The sequence below is a fragment of the Bubalus bubalis genome, chromosome X (genome assembly GCF_019923935.1).
Source record: "Bubalus bubalis isolate 160015118507 breed Murrah chromosome X, NDDB_SH_1, whole genome shotgun sequence".
In the NCBI taxonomy this organism is placed as follows: Eukaryota; Metazoa; Chordata; class Mammalia; order Artiodactyla; family Bovidae; genus Bubalus; species Bubalus bubalis.
Window position 1 is genome coordinate 51,106,221 of NC_059181.1, and position 16,855 is coordinate 51,123,075.

Below are 16,855 nucleotides of genomic sequence, written 5' to 3' on the forward strand. Positions count from 1 at the left end.
CTCCTTCTCTTCTTGCCTTCAATCTTTCCCAGCTTCAACGTCTTTTCTAATGAATCAGCTCTTCGCATCAGGTGGCCATATATTGGAGCTTTAGCTTCAACATCACCCCTTCCAATGAATATTCAGAGTTGATTTCCTTTAAGATTAACTGATTTAGTCTCTTTGCTGTCTAAGGGACTCTCACGTCTTCTTCGGCACCACAGTTCAAAAGCATCAGTTCTTCAGCTCTCAGCCTTCTTTATGGTCCAGCTCTCATATCCATACATACTGGAAAAACCGTAGCTTTGAATATGGACCTTTGTTGGCAAACACGTATCTCTGCTTTTTAATACACTGTCTATATTTGTCATAGCTTGTCTTCCAAAGAGCAAGAGCCTTTTAATTTCATGGCTGCAGTCACGATCCACAGTGATTTTGGAGCTCAAGAAAATAAAGTATGTCACTGTTTCCATTGCTTCCCCATCTACTTTCCATGAAGTGATGGAACTGGATGCCATGATCCTAGTTTTTTGAATGCTGGGTTTTAAGCCAGCTTTTTCCGCTCTCCTCTTTCACCTTCATCAGGAGGCTCTTTAGTTCCTCTTTGCTTTCTGCCATAAGGGTGGTGTCATCATCTGAGGTTATTGATATTTCTCCCTGAAATCTCGATTCCAGCTTGTGATTCATTCAGCCTGGCGTTTCACATGATGTACTCTGCATATAAGTAAAATTAGCAGGGTGACAATATACAGCCTTAATGTACTCCTTTCCCAATTTTGAACCAGTCCATTGTTCCATGTCGTTCTAACTGTTGCTTCTTGACCTACATACAGGTTTCTCAGGATGCAGGTAAGGTGGTCTGGTATTCCTATATCTTGAAGAATTTTCCACAGTTTCTTGTGATCCACACAGTCAGTCAAAGGCTTTAGCATAGTCAATGAAGCAGAAGTAGATATTTTTCTGGAATTATCTTAGTTTTTCTATGATCCAACAGATGTTGGCAGTTTGATCTCTGGTTCCTCTGCCTTTTCTAAATCCAGCTTGTACATCTGGAAGTTCTTAGCTCATGTACTGCTGACGCCTAGCTTACTGGATTTTGAGCCTAATGAGTGTAATTGTGTGGTAGTTTGAACATTCTTTGGCATTGCCCTTCTTTGGTATTAGAATGAAAGTGGACCTTTTTCAGTCCTGTGGCCACTGCTGAGTTTTCCAAATTTTCTGGCATATTGAGTGCAACACTTTTACAGCATCATCTTTTAGGATTTGAAATAGCTCAGCTAGAATTCCATTACCTCCACTATCTTTGTTGGCAGTGATGCTTCCTAAGGCCCACTTGACTTCACACTCCAGGATGTCTGGCTCTAGGTGAGTGATCACACCACTGTGGTTATCCTGCTTTATCCATCATCCATTATTTATTTAATGGAGCAGGTAAAATAAACATGTGTCTATTTTTTTCTTCTTTTTTGCTGTTTGTAATTATATTCCATGTTGTGAAGAACATCCTTATAGCTAAATCTTTGTATGAACTCTTGATTTGTTTCCTGATTTTACTATAATTTACTCAGACAAAAGGACCAGGGTAGTCTAAAACTTTTGAATATTATTTTACAAGCTTAAAACCACTGTATGACAAACATTTGATTATCATTTGGCAGTGCCTACCAATATATGACTAGAATTTTTACATGTTGCAGATTCTAATGTTAAGGTTAGAATTAGAATTATTTACAACTCTTTTGATTCTGTGTTGTCTATAAACTCTGTGGAAAAATATGGAATTATATAAAATGGGATGCTTTTATATCTTCTTTTTCCCCAAAAATTTCTCAGATTAATAGGATGTATAGTAAGATATTGTCAAATTTACAGTTTATTGGATTCAGCCTTCTCAGTAAGTACCTACATGATAATATATTGCTATAAGCCTCACCTAAATATTTTTGTTAAAATAAAATATTGTACAATATTGGGTTAAAATCAGTGTTTCTTTGAGTAGTAGCTAACTTTTGTGCATTTGAAGCAGTTCTACTTTTCCATTCTGATATAATTCTTTGTTGTCAGCTGAAAGTGAAAGAAGAAACTTGAACTTTGTTAATTTGATTTCATATCTTGGTTTACAGAACACATCTTAAAATCATTAGAAGAATTAACAAAATGTAATACATTTTTTTCCATTCAGCACACTTGATATTCTCGTGTGCTTATATTCAGTTATGGCATTTCTTTAAGTTTGTTCCTTTTATAGGAAGAGTATTTATCAATAGGGTTTCCCTGATGGCTCACATTGTAAATAATCTGCCTGCAATACAGGAGACCCAGGTTCAATCCCTGAGTCAGGAAGATCCCCTAAAGAAGGGAATGGCTACTCACTCCAGTATTCTTGCATAGAGAATTCCATGGACAGAGGAACCTGGCCGGCTGTAGCCCTTGGGGTTGCAAAGAGTCAGACACAACTGAGTGACTCACATACAGTTTTTTTTAATTTAAATTTATTTATTTTAATTGGAGGCTATTTTTTTATTATTTCCTTGGGTTAATTTTCTAGAAATGAAATTGCTAGACATTTTAAAAACTTGGATAATTTAATTGCTGAATTACCCTTCAGAAAGGTCTAACCAGTTTACAATCCCCAAAATCCTAGTGGTTTATGAAAAGGCCTATTTTTCTATACACTTAGTATTTGCTATCCTTTGAAAGTTTTGAATTACACAATGTAAATAGTAACATAAAAAGCAAAGTAAGCCAGAAAGAAAAACACCAATATAGTATACTAACGCATATATATGGAATTTAGAAAGATGGTAACAATAACCCTGTGTACGAGACAGCAAAAGAGACACCGATGTATAGAACAGTCTTATGGACTCTGTGGGAGAGGGAGAGGGTGGGAAGATTTGGGAGAATGGCATTGAAACATGTAAAATATCATGTATGAAATGAGTTGCCAGTCCAGGTTCGATGCACGATACTGGATGCTTGGGGCTGGTGCACTGGGACGACCCAGAGGGATGGAATGGGGAGGGAGGAGGGAGGAGGGTTCAGGATGGGGAACACATGTATACCTGTGGCGGATTCATTTTGATATTTGGCAAATCTAATACAGTTATGTTAAGTTTAAAAATAAAATAAAATTTAAAAAAAAAAGAAAAAAAAAAAAAAAAAGGCAATAAAATGGGAAAAAAATAACCAAAAATGCTATTTTCTTAACATGGTGATTATAATATTTATAGTCCAGGGAGATGAAGGAATATAAGTAGAGTCACCAGATATGGAAAAGCTCGACTCATTCACAGGAGCTAGAGTTCCGTGTGACTTTAAGGGGAGAAGAGCTAGAGAATTAGGCAGGGACCAGTTCATTAAGGACTTAACAAATGGACTTAACCTTATAGAAGATGAGGTGCCATCATTAGAGAATTTGAACTAGGTAGATAAGTGATTGATTTTGATAGATTTGCATTTTAAAGTCACTCTGCTGTCACCAGTGGCAATACATTGATTGGATTAGATAAATGTTTAAAATTATTTTTCAACAGAGTTGAAACTTGCATTTGTAAAGGGCTTAAACTTTTCTCCTAGAAGCCAGTATTGCAGCTGTTGGATACCAACACCTCAAAGGGATTGTTGGCAGTAGTTTAGTGAAGAGAGAACAAGAGAGAGAGAGAGAGACCATACAACGTGTTAAACCTTGAATCACTGATTTATCTGTTTCTGGAGTGATAGCAATTCATTAGTAGTTTTACTATTAGGACTGGAAGCCATTGAAAGATAACAAACAAAAGTATATGAAACAATGCTATCTTTTTTATGAAAAAGTCTTGGTGAATATCAATACTGCTGCATTTTGTTTTTTTCTGGTAGTAACATCAGTAGTAGGATTGATATAGACATTCAGTAATGTAGACATTCTATCTGGTTTGTGTGGTAACCAAAATATGAAATGTAACAGACATGTTTTCTGCAATAATAGCAAATTGCACCTTCAACTTGAAGTTTGCTGTTATAATCAGTTTTATTTCTGTGCTATTTACAGCCTGTATCCCAAGCAGTTGGAGCTGAACAACAAGCAACTCTTCTAAAACCAGATTTAGTTCGAAGGTGAGTATCTTCAAATTAATACCATGAAAGCAATGAGGGCATGTTGAAGTATTTGCCTTCTTTAGGTGCTTAGTCTCTTGACTACAGAAGCTTCTGTGTTCTAGTATTTGTGTGTATGTTCAATAAAAATAGTAGATATTATTCTTACTTTTTATGTTAATAAGGATCATATGGATTGTGATATTATTGACCATTTTCTTGTTCACATTATTATAACATAGTCTGGATTTTTTTTTTTTTTTTTTTTGGCATGCGGGATCTTAGTTCCCTGACCAGGGTTCAAATCTAGGCCCTTGGTGGTGAGAGTACAGAGTCTGAACCACTGGACCACCAGGGAATCCTCTTCATATTCTGTTCTTAAGAAAAGATTGTAAGAATTTAAAAAAGGAAATAATGTAATTTAAAGTTCCAGCTAATCTAAATAAATAATTTACAACCAGATATAATAATATATTATTATAAAAACCACATAATTTTATGTATTGTATATATATAATTGTATTTTCATTTGGTAATAACTTTCTGACCCAGGAATCAAACTGGGGTCTCCTACATTGCAGGCAGATTGTTTACCAGCTGAGCTACCTGGGAAGCCCCTATCTTGTTCAGATTGGCTTAATTTCATTTGTTCTGTATTCAAATTCACTGATATTGATTCTTTCCTTTGTCCTATTCATTCTGCTATTGTGCAAAATGAATCGTTTATTTTTATGATTATATTCCTTTTATAATTTCCATTTGGTTCTTCCTTAATATATTCTATTATTATGAGATTTTCTGACTTTGCATTTGTTTCAGGAGTAGTTGTAATTGATCTTTGAAACAATTTGATAATGGCTGCTTTAAAATCTTTGTCAGGTAGTTCTGATTCATCCTGGTCTTGGTAGTTCTGATTCATCCTGGTCTTGGCATCTCTTGATTGACTTTTCACATTCAAGTTGTGATTTTCCTGGTTTTGGGTATGACAAAGAATTTTCATTTGTATCCTGGACATTTTGGACATTATGTTAGGATATTCTGGATCCTGTTTAAATCCTCTATTTTAGCAGGCAGTCACTGTGTTTAGGTGCCAAGCTACTCATTTATCGATACTTTTGTGGACTATGGTTCTAATGCCAATTTAGTTTTCAGAGTCCCTGTAGTACTATTCTGGTCTGCTTTGGTTCATCTTATATCACTGGGGCCCACTGCTGGACCAAGGGATTGGAGAACAGTGCCCTAGGCCCACTGCCCTAGGCTCTCTCTCCAGACCACATGCTACTAGTAGAGTTCCCACCAGCATCACCAAGGGAGGAAAGGGCCCACTTTAACTACCTTCTGTTGCTGAGTTGGGGCTCAGGAGACCACTGTGCTTGAGCTAACTTTGCCTTTGGGCCAAGAGTCAAGAGACACTGAATGTGGACTGCTTTCTGTCACTGGGTGGGTAACCAGGAGATGCTTAGCTGATATATTTTTCTTCAAGTCCTGGGAGTCCCTTGCCAGTCTGCCTTCATCTTTTCACTCTTCAGTGCCCTCCTGTGATACTCTACTGTATTATTTCCAGATTTTATGGTTATACTTAGGGGTATAATTTCTGCCATTTTGTTCCAAACCCTAAACTAGTGTTTTAAGACAACTTTGTAAAGTGAATGATACAACTGCATTGACTAAAATTATATACCTTTTATCCTCTTAATGTGTTATGTTACTGCTATTTCTCTGTCTATTAAAGAACTAAGAGCAGTATTACTGAATCTTCTTTCTCCACTTGTAGTTATGAAAATTCTTTTTCACAGGGACATAGAAAAAATATTAGGTGTTGTTTTTCTTTTATTGTATATCTTTATACAGATACTTCATGAGTAGTTCTTTAGGAGAAAGGACTTAACCTAAAAATCAATTTTAAAAATATCTGGTGCATACAGACCTCATTTAAGTTTCAAATGTATTTATTGAATATATTCAAATTTATTAAGGAAAAAGCTGAAAAATACCTTTGATACAGATCAACTGAAAGTCTGTCCTGTCATAATCATATTGACTTGAACGTGCAAAATATAGCTAGTTAGAATTAATCATGTTGAATCATTTTCACATTATTCATTCAGTTTTTTTTAACCAAAATTGTGGTGTATTTTTTCTTCTTCCCTCCTCCCTCACTCGCTCCCTCCTCCTTTGTTTCTTTCTTTCTATTGAGGTAAACCTGACGTACACCCTTATGTTAGTTTCAGATGTACAATATAATGATTTACTATGTTTATATATTGTGAAATGATCACAATAAGTCTAGTTTAAAAATTCATCACCATATATAGTTAATAAAGATTTTTTTCTTATGATGAGAACTTTAAAAATCTACTCTGAGAAACTTTGAAATATGCAGTACAGTATTATTAACTATCATCTCCATGATGTACATTATATCCCCATGATTTAATTATTTTATAACTGGTATTAATAGTTTGTACATTTTTACTCCCTTCACCCATTTCACCCACTCTCTGCCTTCCCCCCACTCCTGCCTCTGACACCCACCAGTCTATCCTCTATATCTTTGAGGCTGGGGAAGTTTTTGCTTGGTTGTTTTTTCCCATTTTTAGATTACACAAAAAGATCATCAGTTCAGTTCAGTTCAGTTGCTCAGTTGTGTCTGACTCTTTGCGACCCCATGAATCGCAGCACGCCAGGCCTCCCTGTCCATCACCAACTCCCGGAGTTCACTCAGATTCATGTCTCTCTAGTCAGTGATGCCATCCAGCCATCTCATCCTCTGTCGTCCCCTTCTCCTCCTGCCCCCAATCCCTCCCAGCATCAGGGTCTTTTCCAATGAGTCAACTCTTCACATGAGGTGGCCAAAGTACTGGAGTTTCAGCTTTAGCATCATTCCTTCCAAAGAAATCCCAGGGCTGATCTCCTTTAGAATGGACTGGTTGGATCTCCTTGCAGTCCAAGGGACTCTCAAGAGTCTTCTCCAGCACCACAGTTCAAAAGCATCAATTCTTCGGCACTCAGCCTTCTTCACAACCAACTCTCACATCCATACATGACCACAGGAAAAACCATAGCCTTGACTAGATGGACCTTTGTTGGCAAAGTAATGTCTCTGCTTTTGAATATGCTATCTAGGTTGGTCATAACTTTCCTTCCAAGGAGTAAGCATCTTTAAATTTCATGGCTGCGGTCACCATCTGCAGTGATTTTGGAGCCCCAAAAAATAAAGTCTGACACTGTTTCCACTGTTTCCCCATCAATTTCCCATGAAGTGATGGGACCGGATGCCATGATCTTTGTTTTCTGAATGTTGAGCTTTAAGCCAACTTTTTCACTCTCCACTTTCACTTTCATCAAGAGGCTTTTTAGTTCCTCTTCACTTTCTGCCATAAGGGTGGTGTCATCTGCATATCTGAGGTTATTGATATTTCTCCCGGCAATCTTGATTCCAGCTTGTGTTTCTTCCAGTCCAGCGTTTCTCATGATGTACTCTGCATATAAGTTAAATAAGCAGGGTGACAATATACAGCCTTGATGTACTCCTTTTCCTATTTGGAACCAGTCTGTTGTTCCATGTCCAGTTCTAACTGTTGCTTCCTGACCTGCATATAGGTTTCTCAAGAGGCAGGTCAAGTGGTCTTGGTATTCCCATCTCTTTCAGAATTTTCCACAGTTTATTGTGATCCACACAAAGGCTTTGGCATAGTCAATAAAGCAGAAATCGATGTTTTTCTGGAACTCTCTTGCTTTTTCCATGATCCAGCGGATGTTGACAATTTGATCTCTGGTTCCTCTGCCTTTTCTAAAACCAGCTTGAACATCAGGAAGTTCATGGTTCACATATTGCTGAAGCCTGGGTGAGAGAATTTTGAGCATTACTTTACTAGCATGTGAGATGAGTGCAATTGTGCAGTAGTTTGAGCATTCTTTGGCATTGCCTTTCTTTGGGATTGGAATGAAAACTGACCTTTTCCAGTCCTGTGGCCACTGCTGAGTTTTCCAAATGTGCTGGCATATTGAGTGCAGCACTTTCACAGCATCATCTTTCAGGGTTTGAAATAGCTCAACTGGAATTCCATCACCTCCACTAGCTTTGTTGGTAGTGATGCTTTCTAAGGCCCACTTGACTTCACATTCCAGGATGTCTGGCTCTAGGTCAGTGATCACACCATCATGATTATCTTGGTTGTGAAGATCTTTTTTGTACAGTTCTTCTGTGTATTCTTGCCACCTTTTCTTAATATCTTCTGCTTCTGTTAGGTCCATACCATTTTTGTCCTTTATCAAGCCCATCTTTGCATGAAATGTTCCCTTGGTATTTCTTATTTTCTTGAAGAGATCTCTAGTCTTTCCCATTGTGTTATTTTCCTCTATTTCTTTGCATTGATCATACGGTATTTGTATTTCTCTTTCTGACTTACTTCACTTAGCATAATGCCCTCAACATCTATGTATGTTGTTACAAATGGCAAGATTTCATTCTTTTTAGGTTGTTGTTCAGTTGGTAAGTCATATCTGACTCTTTGCAACCACATGGACTGCAGCATGCTAGGCTTCCCTATCCTTCACTATCTCCCAGAGTTTGCTCAAACTCATGTCCATTGAGTAGGTGATGCCATCCAACCGTATCATCCTCTGTTACACCCTTCTCCTCCTGTCTTCTGTCTTTCCTAGCATCAGGGTCTTTTCCAGTGAGTCAGCTCTTCACATCAGGTGGCCAAAGTATTGGAGCTTCAGCTTTAACATCAGTCCTTCCAGTGAGTATTCAGGACTGATTTCCCTTAAGATTGACTGGTTTTATTTCCTTGCTGTCCAAGGGACTCTCAAGTGTCTTCTCCAGCACCATAATTTGAAAGCATCAATTCTGTGGCACTCAGCTTTTTTTATGGTCCAACTCTCATATCTATACATGACTACTGGAAGAACCATAGCTTTGACTATATGGACCTTTGTTGGCAAATGAATGTCTCTGCTTTTTAATACACTGTCTAGGTTTGTCATAGCTTTTCTTCCAAGGAGCAAGCGTCTTCTAATTTCATGGCTGCAGTCACCATCTGCAGTGATTTTGGAGCCCAAAAAAATAAAGTTTGTCACTGTTTCCATTGTTTCCCCATCTACTTGCTATGAAGTAATGGGACCAGATGCCAGGATCTTTGTTTTTTGAATGTTGAGTTTTAAGCCAGCTTTTTCCACTCTTCTCTTTCAACTTCATCAGGAGGCTCTTTATTTCCTCTTTACTTTCTGCCATTAGGGTGGTATCATCTGCATATCTGAGGTTATTGATATTTCTCCCAGCAGTCTTGATTCCAGCTTGTACTTCATCCTGCCTGGCATTTTGCATGATGTACTCTGCATATAAGTTAAATAAGCAGGAAGACAATATACAGCCTTGTCGTACTCCTTTCCATTTGGAACCAGTCTGTTGTTCTACGTCCGGTTCTAACTGTTGCTTTTTGACCTACATACAGGTTTCTCAGGAGGTAGGCAATGTAGTCTGGTAGTCCCATGTCTTGAAGAATTTTCCACAGTTTGTTTTGATCCACACAGTCAAAGGCTTTAGTATAGCCAGTGATCAGGAGTAGATTTTTTTCAGGAATTCCTTTTATAGCTGAATAATATTCCTTTTCTTTATCTCATTTTCATTTCTTGTTCTGTTTCCTGCATTATTTCTGTCTTCCACACCTCGTCTATCCTCTGTTGATTTTCTTACATGAACAGGTATATTATTTTGAGTTAGAATTGGTTTTTAGAATTTTATTTGAACATATTAATAAGAAAAACCCTAAACAAACAAAATAAAATTGGTCAAGAACATCCACTGATAAAAGGTTCCACAGAGGTCCATCACTAGCAGTGTTTTTTTCACTCCCATTACTGTGAGATGTTTGCCTCAAGTAATCTCAGTGTTTCATAACTTTTAAAAACAGCTTCATTGAGACATAATTCACATACCATTACATTTTCACCCATTTAAAGTGTACAAGTCAATGGAATTTAGTATATTTGCAAAGTTGTACAATTATAACTTTTTGAGAGATATTGTACAACTTATATATTTTATTTAAACTCATTTATTATTTTATAATAGAGGGTTTTTCTTAGAATATTACCATCAAAATGGAATGATTCTAGCCATACAGGGATTTCAGATATTATAAATCTGATTTGGGTTAAATATTGGACTTTGAGAATCATAGAATAATGTCTTCTCTGAGAAACTGAATTGGAGTTGCTTTTGTTTTTGTTTTTTTAAATAATAGTTTGAATCATGATGTGGCACCTGTGAAGGAAAACACAAATACCCTTGATAACCCAAGTGGAAATGGCAAACAAGATCGGATCAAACAGAGAAGAGCTTCCTGTCCTCGGTCAGAGAAGGGAACTAAATTTCAGCTTACTGTTCTTCAGGTCAGTGTGTAAATATGATTTGGTTAAGAGTGCATGTTGAGGTCTGGGGAGTCAGGGAGGGGCAATGTTCCTGTGGCAGTGAGTATAGAGTATTATGAAATTCTTAAGCAGATACCCTTGAGCACAAATCTTTGTATTTGTGCTGATTATTTCCTTATGATAGATTCTTGGAAGTAGAATTATTGATCAGAGTATGAAGATTTTTAAACTTTCTCAATACATATTTCTAGATTGCTGTCCAGAAAGGTTGGACCAGTTTACATTTCTATTATTAGTGTATTTTCCTTTGCTTAAAGGTCAATTTGTGGGATTAAGAGAATTTTGAAAATGATTGCCCAGATTTAGATCTCTGCATTGCAGATAGTTATAGGGACTATTGTAACTTTTTTTGTATTTTTATAAAAGTTGTGCTCCTTTCCTTTCCTGATTTTTTTGCTGAATAATTTGAGCCTTAGATTTGTCATACAGTGGTTATTTAGACAGTATTTCACCAAGGGAAAAGCAGAACCTTTTTAGATTCTCAATATTTTAGACCATTTTTTCATATATTTTATGTGAGCTCATCGAAATATTTCCTGTTCCCTTTGCAAAAAGAAGGCAATGACTGACTCTTAAACTAGTAAAATATTTGTGCCCAGGTTTCAACCTCTGGAGACAACATGGTGGAGTGTCAACTGGAGACACACAATAACAAGATGGTCACCTTCAAGTTTGATGTTGATGGTGATGCACCAGAGGATATTGCAGACTATATGGTAAGTACAGAAAAGAAACTGTTTTCCCTTCAGAATTCTTTGTCTTATTCCCCTTTGATTCTCCCCCCTCATTTACTGAGAGCCATATTTTCTTAGGGTACTGCTGCTTTTTAAAATTCGTAAAGAGCTAAATTGGTTAAGATCAAAAGTAAGTTACTATACCCCCTCTGGTGTCAGTATATTTATGTGTAAAATATGAGGGAGTTTCATTAAGAGAGGAGCTAGGTCAGTGGTTCTTAACTCTAGCTGCATGTCAAAATCAACAGAAGAGCTTTTAAAAAACAGTCCTTTGGGGAATTCCTTAGAGGTCCAGTGGTTAGGACTTGGAGCTTTCACTGCAGTTGCCCAGGTTCAGTCCCTGGTTGGGGAACTAAGATCCTGCAAACCGCATGGTGTGGCCAAAAAAACCCTAAGACAAAAACAGTTCTGTTTCCTGGGTCCCTAATTAAATTAGGATTTTGGAGGGTGAGGCCTAAGCATTAATAGTTCATACAGTTATAACATCTTACATATAGGTGTTCAAGTAATGTTCATCATTTCATTTAGTTTTTGTATTTTCTTTGAATTGTTAGGCTTAAGTTAGTATTCCCCTCTTTTTTTAGGGGAATGGGCTAGGGTGGCAGGAAGAGTATATAATACTTTTGTTTCTGCCAGTTTTCTTTGGATATACATTCCTGGCCAAGCAGAATTTAACATTTGAAAATGTTAATAATATTGTGAATTCTGCCTCTTATTCAACTTAGTATTTTCTGAACTGTCTTGGGGCCATACTTTATCATCTTTAGAGATGTTTCATTTTGTGATTTTTGATTTAAAATCTTTTGGGTTTGGACATCCTAGTTTTAAATGTTTATTGCCTCAGTTATGTTCTTCAAATTAATTTATAGAATTAATTAATTTGAATTAATTAGAATTCTAATTAATTTATAGAATGCTAACATTTTTTTAAATGCTGGCTTCTGGTAAGTAGTGCCAATCTGACAAATGCTGGTGATCTCAAGTAGAAAGAATAATTTAATGTGTGGTCTGGCATTTTATTGCTAGTCTTTCTTAATTCTGTTGTGGCAATCGGATCTAAATAGCAATTAATTTTCCTTTACGGTAGTCACCATATTATAATTTCAAAGAAACTAAATACATTCTTTTGAATAGACTTACTTTTCCTTTTGGATAGGTTGAAGATAACTTTGTCCTGGAAAGTGAAAAAGAAAAATTTGTGGAAGAATTGAGGGCTATCGTAGGTCAAGCCCAGGAGATCCTTCATGTTCACTCTGCTACAGAAAGAGCTGTTGGAGTTGACTCTGTTACTGTGGAACCCAGCAGTAGCCAAGTAAGAGCAGTTGCTTAGCAAATAGGTCTTCTCGAATATGTATCAGGAACTTCTTTATTTATCTATTCATTTTTAATTCAGACAGGATCATCTGAACAAGTACAGATAAATTCTGCATCCAGTCAAACCAGCAGTAAGTATATTTAACAAAATTTACCATTTGGCTTTTGAAGCAAGACATTTGGAAACTTTTAATTTACATACCTCGGGAAGGATATCAGCCAATAAAGGAATTTGATAAATTGTTAATATAGGTTTCCCCACACTTTGAAAGGACTTTATAGCTCAGAAACAAGAAGTAAAAAAAGCGAGAAGTAAAACTCTTCTCCAAATTTCCTCCAAGTATTGGTTCTTTACCTGATTAACTTATTTCTGAGTTGTCACATGGTATGTTACCAGAAAAGCAGTCACAGTACTGATGACCTTTAACAGCTTTAATGTTTGAACTTAACTGGCAAGTTTTATTTTTCTCCTGATATGAGATGGACAGCAACTTTCTTAACTAAAATCACTGTGTTCTGAGTTTGCCTCATGTTTAATATCAGTAGCATTCGTTTCTTGATTTCATTCCACCAATGATATGCTTCTACCTGCTCTGATCACTAATAAGTTTTTGAAAATCAGATACCAGATAAATTTCCATGGACTAAAAATGAGGTCTTCTATTTTCTCTTCTCACAACCTTTTTTCTCCATTCTTTTCAGCTCTGATCATAGATATATTTAGAGTATCTGTGAGGGGGAGAAGAACCATAGACAAATGAGGACCTCTGAAGGAATTACAATAGCATGAAGAAACAACAGGTGGTGTGGGAGTCATGGAACCAGATACCATTATCCTGAAAGTTAGATTGTTTTAGGATGCTAGGATTCTCCTCTGTCTTCATTTTCTTATTAGTAGGAGTTTGAGTAGATTTCTAACTGGCAAAGTAGGGTAAAGTTTAAAAGAGAATTACTTATTTGAATAAGTTAACAAAGTAGGAATACAGATGTAGGGGCTTATTTTACTTTATTTTTTAAGTTGTTAGAAAGTAAAATTGGCTTTTTTTCTTTTGGTGTAGAGTTATGTAAATTTTAGTCCTGTTACACATATCTATACACATATACACAGGGGCTTCCCTGGTGGCTCAGAGGTTAAAGCGTCTGCCTGCAGTACAGGAGACCTGGGTTCAATCCCTGGGTGGGGAAGATCCCTTGGAGAAGGAAATGGCAACTCACTCCAGTATTCTTGCCTGGAGAATCCCATGGATGGAGGAGCCTGGTGGGCTACAGTCCACGGGGTTGCAAAGAGACGGACACGACTGAGCAACTTTACTATAGATATGTGTAAGCACCACCATAATCAAGATACAAAACAAAGATGTAGGTTTTAATGGAAAAAATGCTTTTCATTTTTTTCCAAAAAGAAGTGCCCTGCTTTTCATCACTACTGATGCAGTGTTTGTTTCTGAAGAATCCCAAATCCTTCTCTAAAGATATCTTGCGCTTAGTTTTTTAGAGTATTTGTCAGTCAGGTTTGGGAGATCTGGTCTTATAAGTTGCTGTTGGAAATGGAGATAAAAGACAATTTGTTGTTTTAACCTTATTTTCTTAGTTAACAAGTTAAATATATTGACAGTTGCTTAACATATTAATTTTTGCCAATTCTTTCTACAGATGAATCTGCTCCTCCTCAGTCATCCCCAGTTGGTCGATGGCGATTCTGTATAAATCAGACAATAAGAAACCGTGAAGCTCAATCTTCTCCTTCTCTTCAGCAGTACATGCCTACAGTTCCTGGGTTAAACCTACTTTCTAGTAAGTGTTTGTTGGCTGCGCCTTTATTCAGACCTGGAAGATGGGGATGCAAAATATATACCGTATCTTTAAGTTGTTTTCATGGAAAAGACCCTGATGCTGGGAAAGATTGAAGGCAAAAGGAGAAGGGGGCAGCAGAGGATGAGATGATTAGATAGTATCACCAACTCAATGGACATGAATTTGAGCAAACTCTGGGAGATAGGAAAGCACAGGGAAGTCTGGCGTGCTGCAGTCCATAGGGTTGCCAAGAGTTGGACACGACTAGCAACTGAACAACAACATGGGTATTTTATTCCATTTATGAGAATTTCCATAAGCATTTTTGAAGATGTTAATATTAGAATATAACTTAAGCCATTTAAATTTTATTATTTATGAAAAAAAAATTTTTTTCCTTGTCAAGAGTAGTTTCACACTGGTTCTGATTTGCCCCTTGTTTCTCCTTGTCCCTTTTGAGTTTGGACTAGTCTATGCTTTGTACTTACCAATACATGCTTAGCCATTCTTTGTTATTATTCTAGGTCCAAGAAACATAAGTAATAAGGAAATATCACAGGACACACTGCTTACTCTAGAAAGTAATCCGTGCCAGCGTGTACTTTTCACCTCCACATCACAACACAAGGATGTAGTTGATGGTAAGATTTCTGAATATGCCAGTGTAGAAACTAAGCAGCCAGCTATACTTTATCAAGTGGAAGATGACAGGCAAATAATGGTACCAGTTGCTAGTAGTTCCAATCATACTGCTACTTCAGTTCGTGCAGTTCCACTTGAATGTGAGGGACTCACCAATGAAGCAGGCATATTTCTACCTGTGTATCCAGGTCACCAAGCTGCCAGTCAGGCAGCTTCTGACGAGTCAACTCAGATTGCTGCTAACTGTCTTACAACCCCGGCATTTATATCTGATCAAAAGCCTCAATCCTTACTAGTGCAGCAGCGAACTACGGATGCCGAATTTATTTCCCAAGAAGGAGAAACTGCAGTGAACATGGAAGCAAGTTCTCCTAAGATGGTCGTTCCCACTCAGAATCCTGGCCTTGAACCAACCAGCCTTCTATCCTCTACTGTTCTGGAATCAGATGGGGAAAGACCTCCAAAAATGGAATTTGCAGACAACCGAATTAAAACTCTGGATGAAAAATTAAGAAATTTGCTGTATCAGGAGCATAACATACCTAGCATCTACCCTGAGAGTCAGAAGGATACCCAAAGCATAGACTCTCCATTTTCTTCCTCTGCTGAAGATGTACTCTCATGTCCAGTGCCAGAAGTCATAGGCACCAGTCACTGTGGAATTCAAGATAGTCCTGCACAGTCCCCTAATTTTCAGCAGACAGGCTCTAAGATTCTGTCCAATGTGGCTGTGAATCAGCCTGCTAACATATCAGTGTTCAAAAGGGACCTGAATGTGATAACTTCTATACCCAGCGAATTATGTTTACATGTAAGTATCATTCTTTCTAACCAATTCCTTATGCTTTTAAAAGAAATGCCTTCTTTTCTAAAGTTCTGTCCTTTAAAATGAAATTATCTATGTCATAAGATTCTGAGGTCACAGGTGTTTAAAAGGCCATGGCTTAGGATGCAGGGGCCTAAAACTTCTCAATAGAGGCAGTAGAACTATCTTTGGTGAGAGACCCCTCTGTTGAATTAGCTAGGAACTTGTGAGCAATGTTTATGTTTATATTAATGACAGAACAGGACTGATAGATTGTTTTAGGGGGTAGGAAGAACTTGCTTTTAGATTTCCACTTAAAAATACGTATTATCAGTTTCCTTTTAAAAATTGTATGGTTTTAATTTAATCTTGTTTGTGGGTTTTTTATTTACTTGAGAAAAATTTTTTAAAGAAAATTAAAATCCCCCATAATCTCCTGACTTGTTTTTTTCCTTAATTTATGTAATGTAAGAATTTAACTTCTTTTTTCTGTTCCTTCAGCTCATAGAGATAACCACTATCTGGTGCTTATCCACTATATGGTACTTATCCTTCTTGACTTAAGCTTATACAGATCTAGTTAAAAACCTATAACTTTTTATTCAATAAAATAGGATTGTGCTATAAACATATTGGTCTACAATTTCATTTTTTATTTTATAGTATATCATAGACATATTTAAAAATATTTATCACTGTATCTCTATTATTGTTATTATATAAGTAATATATGCATATATATAAAGTAAAATTCACCTCACTTCCAACCTATAGACACATCTGTTAATAAATCTTCCCAGACATGGTTTTAACTAACATACAAATATTTATATAGCACTTTTTTATATGTATTATATCTATTTACAAAGATACAGATATATACTATATATTTATATACATATACTTCCTTATATACATGTGCTGTTCTGTATTTTTCCCCCACTTACAGACATCTATCCATATCAGAATACATAGTTTTACCTCACCTAACAGCATAACATCCCATTGAATAAAAATAACTTACTTATTTTTTTGTAAACTAGTAATTTAAAATTATGCAGTTAATGCGTAA

General features: G+C 36.6%; 1 protein-coding gene across 4 annotated transcripts in view; it reads left to right on the plus strand.

Annotated features, from left to right (window-relative positions):
* Positions 1-16,855, plus strand: part of WNK3 (WNK lysine deficient protein kinase 3) — a 177,668-nt gene that overhangs the window by 116,680 nt on the left and 44,133 nt on the right. For all 4 annotated transcript variants that reach the window (XM_044937226.1, XM_044937225.1, XM_044937227.1 and 1 more), the window contains exons 11-17: positions 4,013-4,077; positions 10,308-10,455; positions 11,094-11,210; positions 12,385-12,540; positions 12,622-12,673; positions 14,196-14,336; positions 14,861-15,789. In XM_044937226.1, the coding sequence (XP_044793161.1) occupies positions 4,013-4,077; positions 10,308-10,455; positions 11,094-11,210; positions 12,385-12,540; positions 12,622-12,673; positions 14,196-14,336; positions 14,861-15,789 (1,608 nt within the window). The remainder of the gene's footprint in view (positions 1-4,012; positions 4,078-10,307; positions 10,456-11,093; positions 11,211-12,384; positions 12,541-12,621; positions 12,674-14,195; positions 14,337-14,860; positions 15,790-16,855) is intronic.